The 12,885-nt window shown below is 32.9% G+C and overlaps 1 protein-coding gene across 1 annotated transcript; it reads left to right on the forward strand.

Annotated features, from left to right (window-relative positions):
• The first annotated feature begins 354 nt into the window (after nt 1-354).
• On the forward strand, nt 355-1,438 carry LOC140985665 (receptor-like protein 44). Its single transcript, XM_073453542.1, has one exon. The coding sequence runs from the start codon at nt 632-634 to the stop codon at nt 1,430-1,432; it is 801 nt and encodes a 266-aa protein (XP_073309643.1). The 5' UTR covers nt 355-631; the 3' UTR covers nt 1,433-1,438.
• The last annotated feature ends 11,447 nt before the right edge of the window (nt 1,439-12,885 follow it).

Consider the following 12,885-nt stretch of genomic DNA (forward strand, 5'->3'; position numbering starts at 1 on the left):
GATTTTAAACTTTAATTTTTTTATATATAAAATATTTGTTATTTTTAAACATAATTTATTTTTTAAAAAAAAATAAACATTACATATAAAAAAATATCAGTATGTGTACATACATTAAATGCATTTAACAATATAATGTACGATAATACGATTATAAATTTAAAATTACAAAAAAAAAAAATTACTTTGGTTTTAAAAAAACACTTCACATTAATCTGTCAGCACTTAGATAACTCATAAAAATAATAAAGAGAAATAAATATATTAAAAATAAAAGCAATAAAATCAATTGAAAAAACAAGTTTCTAAGGTATTGATTTGATATTGGATTTGGCAACAATTTGGTGATGGTATACCGAAAGTGCCCCCGCGACCAGAATCCGTGTTGTCACCATCTTTGACCCTCGCACCCTCTCCCTCACTCGTGTCAACACCGCCATTGCTCTCGTTTTCAAGTTTCCTTTGTGGGCTTCGTCCTCCCCCACTCTCCATGTCATAAACAGCAAAATCCTTACCAGAAATATGCACCTCCATTGCGCAGATTGTCGAGCTTCAGCGTAATCCGATTCATTTGTTTGTTGTTACAGAGAGTTTCCGTTGGTGGGCACCTTTTTTTATGCGCTGAAAATACATGGGTTTTGCGGGCCAGCTGATGGCTTTGACCCTGCTAGCCATCGTCGCCGCGGATCCGAACGACGAGCTCTGCCTCACTCGTCTCAGTGATTCGTTGGAGGACCCGTTGAAGAACTTGCAGAACTGGACTCGAACTGTTTTCGCGAATCCGTGTCAGGGTTTCACCTCGTTTCTACAGGGCGCTACCTGCAACAATGGCCGAATCTACAAGCTCTCCCTCTCCAATCTCTCGCTTAGGGGCACCATTTCTCCTTACCTCTCGAATTGCACCAACTTGCAAGCCCTCGATCTCTCCTCCAACTCCATCGCCGGACCGATCCCCACAGACCTCCAGTACTTAGTCAATTTAGCTGTGCTGAATCTCTCCTCCAACAGCCTTTCCGGAGAAATCCCCCAGCAATTGGCTCTTTGTGCTTACCTGAACGTCATCGATCTGCACGACAATCAACTGTCGGGCCCGATCCCGCAGCAGCTCGGCCTCCTGGTAAGACTCTCGGTTTTCGATGTATCGAACAACAAGCTATCCGGGCTCATACCCGCTTCACTGGGTAACCGAAGCGGCAACCTACCGCGATTCAATGTGAGTTCGTACGAAGGTAACAAGGATCTCTACGGCTACCCACTGCCGCCGATGAAGAACAAAGGGTTGTCGATTCTGGAGATCGTGGGGATCGGGCTGGGGAGTGGGTTCATCAGTCTGGTGCTGAGTTTCACCGCTGTTTGCATTTGGTTGAGGGTTTCGGAGCAGAAATCGGCCAATGAAGAAGTCAAAACCAGCCAATTCATGCCTGATTACTGAAGATCAGTCGTCAAATTCCCCCATATTCAACTGAAACGTCGGAGATTAACATCGCTGGTATGTCCCATAAAGATTCCAGCTTTCTTCTTCTTTGGGCTTCTCTTACACTTTCTTCCTCTCCTTTAATGGGAATTCCATGGATGGGTTAGCTTGATCAATTCCCGTTTTTCCCCTGGAATTTTTTTTCCTGGTTCCCCCTATTTCTAATTTCTTTTTCACTTTTATTAAATAGTATGTCTTATTTCATTAGGCTTTTTTGAAGTAATTTTCAGTAATAATTATTTGATAGAAATGTAAAGTAAAAATTGAATAATAAGTTAAATATTTATGAGTTTCGAGTGGCATAATGCTCATTTTTCTTTTGTCGCCCACTACTCTTGGTTTTGGCACTCTATGTTTATCACGTGTGACAAATTTTATTCCCAAAAAGAAATTCAATTATGACATAATTTTATTTTGTATAATAATTTGATAATAGATTATGAATGTTTAAATATTTTTAAAAAGGTTCAATTATTTAGTTTAATTTTAATTTTAATCCAAATTATAATGTAAACATGGATAATATAAGCTGTACATTTTTTTTTTCTTGTTATTGTTGCCTAGAGTCAAAATACTATCATAAGTTTTGGGCTTATTAGATTTTCAGATGGATATTTCTTATTTAAGGTTAACTCTTAAAATTCTAGGACGTACTGAAGATGTATCTCCACTCATGAGTTGTATATACTTTTTGTTCCTAGCCTAATTTGTGATTGAAAAGTAATGGTAAATAAAACGTGCATCCAATATTCTCTCAAAATTGGGTATTTATGTTATTCATTACGTTTTTTACCTCATTTTCAAATCCAAGAATTTTGATTATAGATGAATTTTAAATTAATAAATTACTGTTACACATTAATTAGTTACAGAAAATATAAATTATTCGAAATGATACGTGAAATTGAAATTCATCTTGATTAATATGAAAAATTATAAAAACATGCTAAAAAAATATATATTTGGATATATTTCAAATTCATCCATCCAAATACAACATTAATATTCTAGACCAAAACCGTTTTGATCCTTGGTATCAAATCAGTCCTTTTTTTTTTTCCCTCAGTTTTTAACGATAAATTAACGTTGGAAAAGGGAGGTTGTTGTGACCTTTATTGACAAACAAATTAATCGGCCCTCTCACCTATTTATCTACTTGCATATTCTATTGTTAAATTATGAATACTTGTTTAAAGTGGAAATATTCAATGAAATATTTAAAAATAACCCAGTTTTCATTTAAAAATAATATAATAACTGTTAGTTGTTTCATATCAGTTGGATAAAATCTCTGAGAGTTGAGTTTGGTTCAAGTTCCAATCTTAACATGATATCAGAGCTTAGTTTCCATCATTATGTGTTGTCCGTTAGTTGGGTCACTTGTAAACTTCATGCTCCAAATATATTGACTTATGAGCTTTTAGGATCAATAAATGAAATAAGTTTAATTAAATATTAACGTGAAGAGATTTTCAATCAGAATTATTACTGAGTTCAATAATGTCCGCGTAGAGCATGTGTTATCATTGTAACGACATAAACTACTTCTCTGAACATGGTAAAATTGTAAATAAAGAAATAAAAAAATAAAATAAAAAAGTCTCCAAGTCCTTCCACACCCCCCCAGTTTCATTACACGAACATTTCCCTAATTATTAAATCGATTTTTTTTTTTTGTCTTTTTGAATGTTTAGTAAGATGATGATCTCCATATATATTGTCAAATAAAAAAGAAAAAGAATACTAATAAAGAGATGGCATCGAAAGTAAATGTAAGAGAGTCAAAGCAAAAACCAGGGTCCCTAGAGATTTGCATGCTTGTGAATCATACAGCGGGGCCTCTTGCTTCCCATATTTGTTCTCAAAATTCACAACAAACTTCAACCATGTTTGGACTCACTACATTCATTACTCATTAAATACCAATAAAACCCCACTCTTTTTTTTTATATTAAAAAAATAGGGTTTTCAAAATATTATATTTTTATATAGTGNGCGCATGTGTAGTGCTTCATGAGAATTGGGAATAAATAACAGTTGGAAAGAAGGATATTTGCATAACGCAGAATAATAGCAGGGCAACAGTTGGAGTACTGCATGCTTCTTGCTTACTTATTTTCAAGTTGCTAAAATATCTCAACTCCTCGTGGATTTTATTGGCAGTACTGCTTCTGCCAACTATAAAACGTAACCAAGTTGATTTCTGAAGTAGACATGCTAATTGAAAAGGAAGGTGTTTTGTAAAATTTCGGCTATTTTGTTCGTTCGTACTACAAAGTTGAAGTGCATCAACCCCACGAGCTTTTAGGCCATCTCCAATCCAAAACTCTATTTTAAAGCAGTGCAGTTTCTGCACCAAATACAATATTCATCTCCGACTTATCTACTTCAAATCTTATTCTAAAAAAGAATATTCTTAGAATATTTTTTTTATTTGATTTATTTAATTATTTTAAATATATTATTGAATATATTATTATTTAAAGATATCTAATTATTAAAATAATATATTATTATTATATAAATAATATTTAGAATTTATAATTAAAAAAATTAAAAAAATAGGACTCTGTGCCAAATTTGGCGCAAAGGAGAAATAGAAAAATAAAGTAGCTCTGTTGGAGAATAACCCTATGCCCTTAGCTAAGAAGTTCTTAGAAAGTGGATTTGAATTCTATTTCAATATTATTTCATGTGACTAGTGGCGAGGTTAGAAATTATCAACTCAACCCACCTATTTTAGGCGATGAGGCACTCGGTCGGGTTGGGGCGGCCGGCCGGCCCGCAAGCAATCAGCCCCAACCCCCGCCACCCACTTTTAGGAAATTGTCAACTCAATCCACCTATTTATATGACAAATTTATCTCATGTTGACATTTTTATACAATTATTTTCCTAGTTACGTTCTAAAAAATTTGTAACGAAATTTAAAACAAGGCTACACAATAAGCTTTCTAACGTAATTAGTCTGACCTCTTTTACTTTACTACACAAATCTTATATATGACCGAAATATAGAGTCGTAAACAACACATGTTATGAATAAAAAAGTTTCATCCTTTAGTCCACTAGCCAAGCCAACCACTGTTCACCTTATTCTTGCCTTGGCAGTACACTATAATTGTCCCATTCGCCAACTTGATGTGAATTTCCTACAAGGGACTTATCTGATGATGTACACAACTGTTGGATTTTGGTTTTCTCGTACCCAAACGCAGCAGAAGTTTTAAAATTTTTATTTTATTTTGACAATCAAAATATATTTGTTTTAGGCACTCGTATGGTTTTATAATTAAACATTCATAGGGCGTTGGAATTTTATACCTTTGGTGAATTAAATCACTTGGCTCCAACTAATCCGGTTTAGACGAATATAGCTCTTGATGAATCCCTACGAACTTTCTTCGAAAGCTCCTTTCTTTATTCTTCTAATCAGGTCCACGACTAGATGATTTGTTCCTCTTCTAATTTGCACTAAAAAATTAGAAGAAGTTTTTACGTTTGAGATAGAAAACGAGAGACGGCTCAAACTTCTCCTTCAAAAGGAAGTGGCCGAAATTTTGTGGAGAGAAAGAGGAGGATTTTCGAAAAATTGTGAATGAATTGTGTTTAACCTTAAGCCTAATACATATATATATAAGCTTAGGGCCCACTAATAAAATTAAATACTTAATGGGCTTAATCAATTAATTATTCTAGTCCAACTAGTTTAATTAATTAATTAATCTTTTAAAGTCCAATTAAAAACCTTAATATGTATGTTGGTCTTGTACTCCTACAAGTCCATTATACATATACCCATTACTTTTAATTTAAATCCTTTATAAATTCAACATTTGAATTTAATATTTAAATTATAAATTCAACTCTTTGAATTTATTAACTCCAAAATTTAATATTTAATAAACTCAACATTTGAGTTTAATAAATTAAATTCTCAAATTTTATAAATTCAACTCCTTGAATTTATTCTCTCAACGGGAACAAACGATCCAGTACTTATGTGAACAAACGATCCAGTACTTATGTGACCATCAATGGTTCAGGGATACAGCTAGCCGTGAGTTCACAGCTCCTTGTGATTCAGAATAACATTTATTCTTATTCGGGCTTACCCTAGTTAGCCCCATTCTTTTCATCAACACCTTGATCAAGAATGTCAGAACTCATTTCTGATTGCACCCATCGGATCATGGTAAGAGCGTCTAGTAGCATCGCCCCATGATCCCCTAGGTATCACTGATAGTGCCTAGAAGAACCAGTCGATTATGATTAACGTACAGTACGGTCCCTTCATCTCATATATCCCGATCGAATCTGCAACCATTGGTTCATCGAGGGTTGCATATTAATTCGATAACTATGTGACACATATAATAGTGACATCGCGTGTACTATTTGGAAAACTCCTTCGCCAACGTACATCTCATACTCTGGCCAGAGATTCCATGTACTATTATTACTTCATATCACATAGGATATCCACACCCGTACGTGAGCGGTGAATCCCCGACTACAATGCACTGGCTCCTATATGTGTCGCAACTATACCCAACCTCGCCACCTGATGACTCTCCTTGAGCCGATAAACGAGTCAAAGCACAGCACTAGCATATAGAGCCTCAGTGTTGTACCGGGTCGTAAGGACTGATGTGTACAATCATAACCACAGACTTATCCTCTCGATGAATGATAACCACTTGGAAAGTCCGAGGGAGGGTTGTTCGATATAATCATCATATGACTACCCATCTGCATGTTTGGACATCTCTATGCCCTTACCAAGAAACGCAGTACACAACATCACAGATGCTAGTCTCAAGCTCAAGCGACCTTTATCCATGTTTTAGACGGCTGAATCGACTAGGAACGAATTTAGAATATGCAGTGTTTACAAATGAGTTTCAACATCGAATTACGATTCATTTGTATTAAAGCATAATCAAAGAATTTATCTATGCTGCTTGTATGGGTATACAGATAAAGTAAAACGAAACCATTAAAAAGTAAATTATATTAAAATAAAGATTGTTTATTACACTTGAGTCAATAAATTCTCCAGCCAACAGTTGGCTTACAGGACATCTACTCTAATAGTACACATTCAGAAGCCTCCAGGATTTGTGTCTACTCAACATCCCTCCTATGTGTGCAAACGTTATTTCATTGGGACAGCCTATTCTATCCCAATATAAGTATATTCATGACCTCCTGCACCTCAAAAACATGCTTGATTCAAATAGTGTGGCCACTCCTTTGGGCTCCAAAGAACCTCTCTGTCAGCAAGATGGCAGACCGCCAACTAATGCTACACCATACCGTCAAACTCTTGGTGCGCTACAATATATCTCACTAACTTGAACAGACATATCTTTTGCAGTCAATAAGCTATCTCAATTCATGCATCAACCTACAACTCAACATTGGTATCTGTTAAACGAGTACTTCGCTATCTGGCTGGAACACCGGCCCATGGTATTCTTCCACGTTGAATCGCCTCTCTTAATTTTTCTACCTTTTCTGATGCCTGCTGGGCCGGGGATGTCAATAATTGCACGTCCGCGTATGCTTATATTGTATTCCTTGGGGCCACTCCGATCAGATGGAGTTCTAAGAAACAAAAGATGTTTGCTCGTCCCTCCAACGAAGCAAAATACCTCTCTATTGCATCTTCTGCTACTAAACTAAATTGGGTTCAAAATATTCTTTCTGAACTCCATGTCTCTCTCCCACGGCTACTCTTACCATCTTATGTGACAATGTGGGGGCTACCTATGTTTGCGCCAATCCCGTTTTTCACTCACGGATGAAAAACATCCCCATCGATTTCCATTTTGTTCGTGATCAAGTGGCAAACAAAAAGTTTCATATCACCCATGTACATGCAGTAGATCAACTAGCCTACTCACTAACCAAACCCCTTACTTGTCACTAGTTCCTCAAACAAAGCTACAAGATTGGTGTTCCATGCGGAACCTCTATCTTGTCGGAGCATAATAATGGAAACACAAATCATGACACACAATTTAGTCACGTAATTGATTACTTCCACTCTGCTGTAATATCTAGGCATATTCTCTCATATTGTGCAAATATTTAGTTTCTCTTTGATATACTTAGATCAAGGAATTATTGGTTGTAATTACTGCATGTTTATACTCATTCACCGATTATGAAATACGTAAAAATTTCATTTATCGTTTAAAACTCTTTCACTGATAACTATCATACTTTCTGTTTTTATTGACATGAATTTGTTATTTCTTTCACCTACAAGAATAAATTTCACACTTTACTGTCGACATTTTTTATTAATTGTTTTTACAAGTCCTTAGTAATGATACTTATAAAAAACTGATAATCAAAAAAAAAAAATATTAGACTACTTGTGTTGGCACTTATAATAAATGTCATTATTGTTTATAGAAGTAGAACTGTCAATTCGGATTGGACACATTGGGTTGCCCCACCGTCAACAAATTTAAGTGGAAATACTCTCAAGTCATGATTTAAAGATGAGGCTCCATGGGCCAGCCCGCGCGCGGAGGGCCTAGGCGGGCCAACCCACGGCAGGTAGAGATTTGTTGGTCAAAGGAATCCGATGGCGGGTTGGCAATGATACAAAATACAAGTCTTCAATCATCCATGGCTATTGAGACATCATTCATTCAAACCCGTAACTATCACAATTATAAACCAGAATAGTATAATGGTGTCATGTTTGTTAAATGATTTTGGAGAATGAGATTGCAACAAAGTGAATAATTCGCTGTGGGAAATTGATCATGCAGAGCTGAAGCGTATTCCGTTATGTGGAACTCGAGGTACTGAAATTTTGGTATGGCATTATGATTCCAAAGAGTAGTTACAGTAAGATTAGGGTACCAATATCTCGCAACGTCCATAGAAGAATCCGGAAGTAATGGATTACAATGTGGTTTTTTTAAGGGAATTGAAGAAAGTGTAGGAGCTTCGTATTCCAAATAGAGTAAAGATTTATGTATGGCATATGCTTTTCAATGCTCTCACAACTCGTGCAAATCTGTATACAAGAAGAGTACTTGAAGACCAACAATGCCCGTCCTGTAAGTTTTACAAAGAATAAACTTCTCATATTTCTTGGTACCATGTGATTTCGCAAAAATAGTACGGAAATAATATGTTTTATGGCCCTTATTGAATGGGTTCAAAAGAGGGTTGGTGGGGGATCTATTTCATTGGATGATGGACAATGGCACAACGATAGAGTTCGAATTGTTTGTAATGATTTGTTGAAATATTTGGAATGCAAGAAACCTTCTTGTGTTCCAAGGAAAAAACCAATCTTGTACTATAGTGTTTGCCAGAGCAAAAAGAATGAGTGACTTATATCGCTCATGTTCTCCATCAACGCTTAATATTAGGTTACAACCGGATGGCACTCAACGTTGACAACCACTACATTATGGAGTAATCAAAGTGAATGTTGATGCATATGTTATTACTAATTTGGATTACTTGGAGTGGGAATTGTGGAAAGGGATAGTTGTGGAGCCATGATATTTATTAAAGGACATACTCTTCAAGACAACTTTATTCCTCAAATGGCTGAGTTAATTGCCATTAAGTCCGATTTTTTTAGTGCCATGGGATTCGGCTGGAATTATATTATTATTGAATCAGATGTCTTTTTAGTGGTCCAAACAATAGATCAATTTCATCATAGTTCATTGGAAGCTCCTGTGATAGATATATCTGGGGTCTGAACTCGAATATAGAGAATGCTTCGATCAAGCACTGTCCTCTAGTGTCAATCATGTGGCACACGAATTAGCTCGAAGAAGTATTTTTTCTCGTCAGTACTTTGTTTTTTGGTATGAGATATTTTTATATAAAGAAATCGTTTGTAAACATAGATTTGCATATCGTTTAATGATGATGTTTCATTAAAAAAAAAAAAAAAGAAAAACTTTTATAACTAATTTCGGTTGAGATTTGTATTAGTGGACATTGAAGCACATGAGTGGAAACTGATCAAGCAACTCATGAGCAAGTAGCCGTTAAGCATTTATGAAATCTTGTTACAATTCTTTTGTATAAATAGTTGTGTGTAGATTGATTAGGATGTATGTTATTTATAATAATTATCTCTATTGAGTAGAACAATAAAAATTAGTGTTTGAGCTGTTTTATATTTTAAAAGATTTGAGTTGCATCATTACCATAAACTATAATTTTTGATAAAACGACAAACACTCATTTTTACATGTATGTTTTCTCTTCTAGTTCAACAAGAAGCTATTATCCATATATACATCATTCAACCCTTGTGTTAAGTAGCATAAATTCTCCTAAGAAAAAATAAAAAGCCATTAAATCCTTCATTTTTCAAAAAAAAAAAAAAAAGCAGCTAAACGTGGAAAATTATCATTTTTTGACGTTCTTCACATAAATTGACAAAAATACCCTAAGCTCTTTAATAAAGTATTCTTTAATGAGTTTCTTTCTTTTTTGTTCGTATATTTAATATAACAGGGTTTTATTAGAGATTATTTGTTGAAATTCAAAATTGTAAAAATAAAATTAGACAAAAATGGGAGATTACCCTAAAAGGCTGCTACTTGAAATAATAACTTCAACCACTTGATAATTAAACATTTTTTTATTTTTATTTTTGAAATAAATAATAAAAATAATTTCAAAATAAACTAATAATATTATTAGTAATAATAAAATTAATTGATAATAATAATATTGAAAATAAAAATAATTATGAAAATTATGAAATAAATTTATAATACTATTATAAAAAATATTTAATAAATAAAAAATGTTATAAAATTAACATAATTATTATAAAAATAATTATTACTATTTTATGCTATTTAATATTTTTACATTATTACGATTACGGTTAATTTATTTTGCTAATTTCATTTTATTTTTGCAATATGTTAAATTCGAGAAAAAAAACAGTCCAGATCAAAACCCTCAATTAAGTCATGGACAAAGAATTTTACTCAAAAACTAGAGTATAAAAAAGGTTAAAAAAATAAGACGATTTCCACATTAGGTTTTCAATTTCCACTATTTTTAATTAAAAAATGCAAGGCTTATTAGCTTAATAATTTTTCTTAGGAGGTTTCATGTCACTTAGTAGTTTTACCGGAAATGTGACATTAGCCCAATATATGATCGAATTTAAAAAAATAGGAATATTCAAAATTACTAATGCTTTTAAAGTCATCAGCTTTGATTTCGTACTAAAACTATTTTTTTTTTAGAAAAAGAGTTAAAATAATGAAAAAAGAACAAACATTAACATCAACATTTTAAGACACTACCGACAATAACATTTACAATTTAATTAATATCTGCATTATTATGTGTATGGAGGAATATAAAAATCAAGAACGAATAAACATTATTAAAATTATGTCGTGTTCTATTTCCTTTCTCTCACAAGACATTCACGGTCAGAACATATGAGTTTTGTATTCATTTATAATCCATAAAATAAAACGAATGAACTACGCGACAAACAAAATTATTTTTCAATTACTAATTAGGTTAAATGAAAAATTAATTGAATTCGAATTTTATCGAATGAAAAGATGAAAATATATGTGTGTGTGGAAATGACGGGGCAAAATTGCCGTGTGATTGGTGAAGAGATTCAAATGATTTGGCCGAATAGTTGTCAAGAATTGACCGAAACAATGTGTCCCTTTATTATTGAAATGATGCATCTTTTTATGAAAATACATGTTTTTTTTATTCAAGGTATTTCATATTTTATAAATAAGTCCACGTTCATTTGCATTCATTCCAACGTTCTCTTCTTTTTCTTTCTCTCTAATTTAATTCTATATGCGAATTTTTAAGTATTAGCATTTAAAGTTCAAAATTCCAAGATATAAAATCTTGAGTTTGAATTTTCTAAACTTATATGCTTAAATTCGAACTTTAGAATTAAATTCGAGATTTGTCTTCTAATTTCGAATTTTTTAAGCATTTGCGCTTAAATACAAATTTTGCAAGATTTAAACTCTTGGAATTGGATTTTTAAGTTTAATGCTTAGAATTCGAAATTGGAAAGTTTGCATGCCATTAGCATAGAGTTCTAAACATTTCAAGTTCGTGTGACTTTAAATTTGTAGTGCTACTAGTTTGAAGCCGTAGTCGTTGTATCTTAAAAAATGAATTGCAGACAACCGTGTGCACCGGGGTGGGTAATATCGTTTTAAGGAAAAAAAAGTCAAACTCTGGTGCCTTTCAATTATTTTTCATCAACACTACTGATGTGACAGCACATCAACGTCATGTTAGTAGAATGACCAAGATTGCAAAGACTTACATCGATAAATAAAAATTGAAATTTAACTATGCATGAAACCAAAATTTAAAAAAGAAGGCCAATTTACGTGACCAAACTATAAGTTATCATTTTTGAAGAGTTTGATGTATTCTAAATTGGTTTTTTGAAAAGGAACGTTTAATAATTTAACGAAAAATTTGCACATTATACTTATTAGAAATCTGACAGGTACATTATTTCTACATAATTTATCATTTTAAAATTCACTTTTATGATTAATTCAGATCTTAATAATCAATACATAAATAACTTATTATGCATGTATTAGATAATTGTGACATAAAACTTTGATAAACTATGCAGAATATTGAAATAAGAGATAATTAGATAATCTACGATGAATCATGCCATTTTGTGAGATAAATTATCAAATTCAAGTAATTTACTAAAAGTTTATCCATAATTAAAATTAATAAATGAAAAAAGACAAAAAACTTGTGTGAGACGGTCTCATATGTCATATTTTGTGATACTGATATCTTATTTGAGTCATCAATGAAAAATTATTATTTTTTATTGTGAATATCCGTAGAGTTGACTTGTTTTACAGATAAAGATTCGTGAGATCGTCTCACAAGAGACATACTTTATTAAAAATTCAATGAAGTCGCGTTTTACAAAATAAAATATGCACAAGATATAAATATCCCTGTACTCTTTTAAATTAAAACATGTCACACGTACCCTGATATTCTCTTTTTCTGGATTTCCCCTTGAACCGACACTAGGGAGACAAGATTTAAAAAGACAGAAGTCATCCTCCATCATCGGAAAATGAAAAAAAAAATGTTAAGAGAACTTTCTTTAGCATTAAAGTAATATATTTTTATGGTAGGGTAATATAATATACATGTCTCGTAAAATTAATTTGTAAGATAGACTCGTAAGAGTTTTTGTGATGATTCTAAAAACAGATGAGATTATAACAATCTCTTCTAGAATTTCCTTTAACTATTTTTCAACGGACTAACAAGCCGTTGGAATTGAAACTAATGTGAAAGAAAAAACGGTTATGAATGTATGTATATATTATGATACACACACACACAGATAT

The sequence above is a fragment of the Primulina huaijiensis genome, chromosome 10 (genome assembly GCF_012295235.1).
Source record: "Primulina huaijiensis isolate GDHJ02 chromosome 10, ASM1229523v2, whole genome shotgun sequence".
Taxonomy (NCBI): Eukaryota; Viridiplantae; Streptophyta; class Magnoliopsida; order Lamiales; family Gesneriaceae; genus Primulina; species Primulina huaijiensis.

Excerpts from the sequence above, each read along its gene's own strand:
- LOC140985665 (XM_073453542.1), top strand. The coding sequence starts at position 632 with ATGGGTTTTGCGGGCCAGCTGATGGCTTTGACCCTGCTAGCCATCGTC.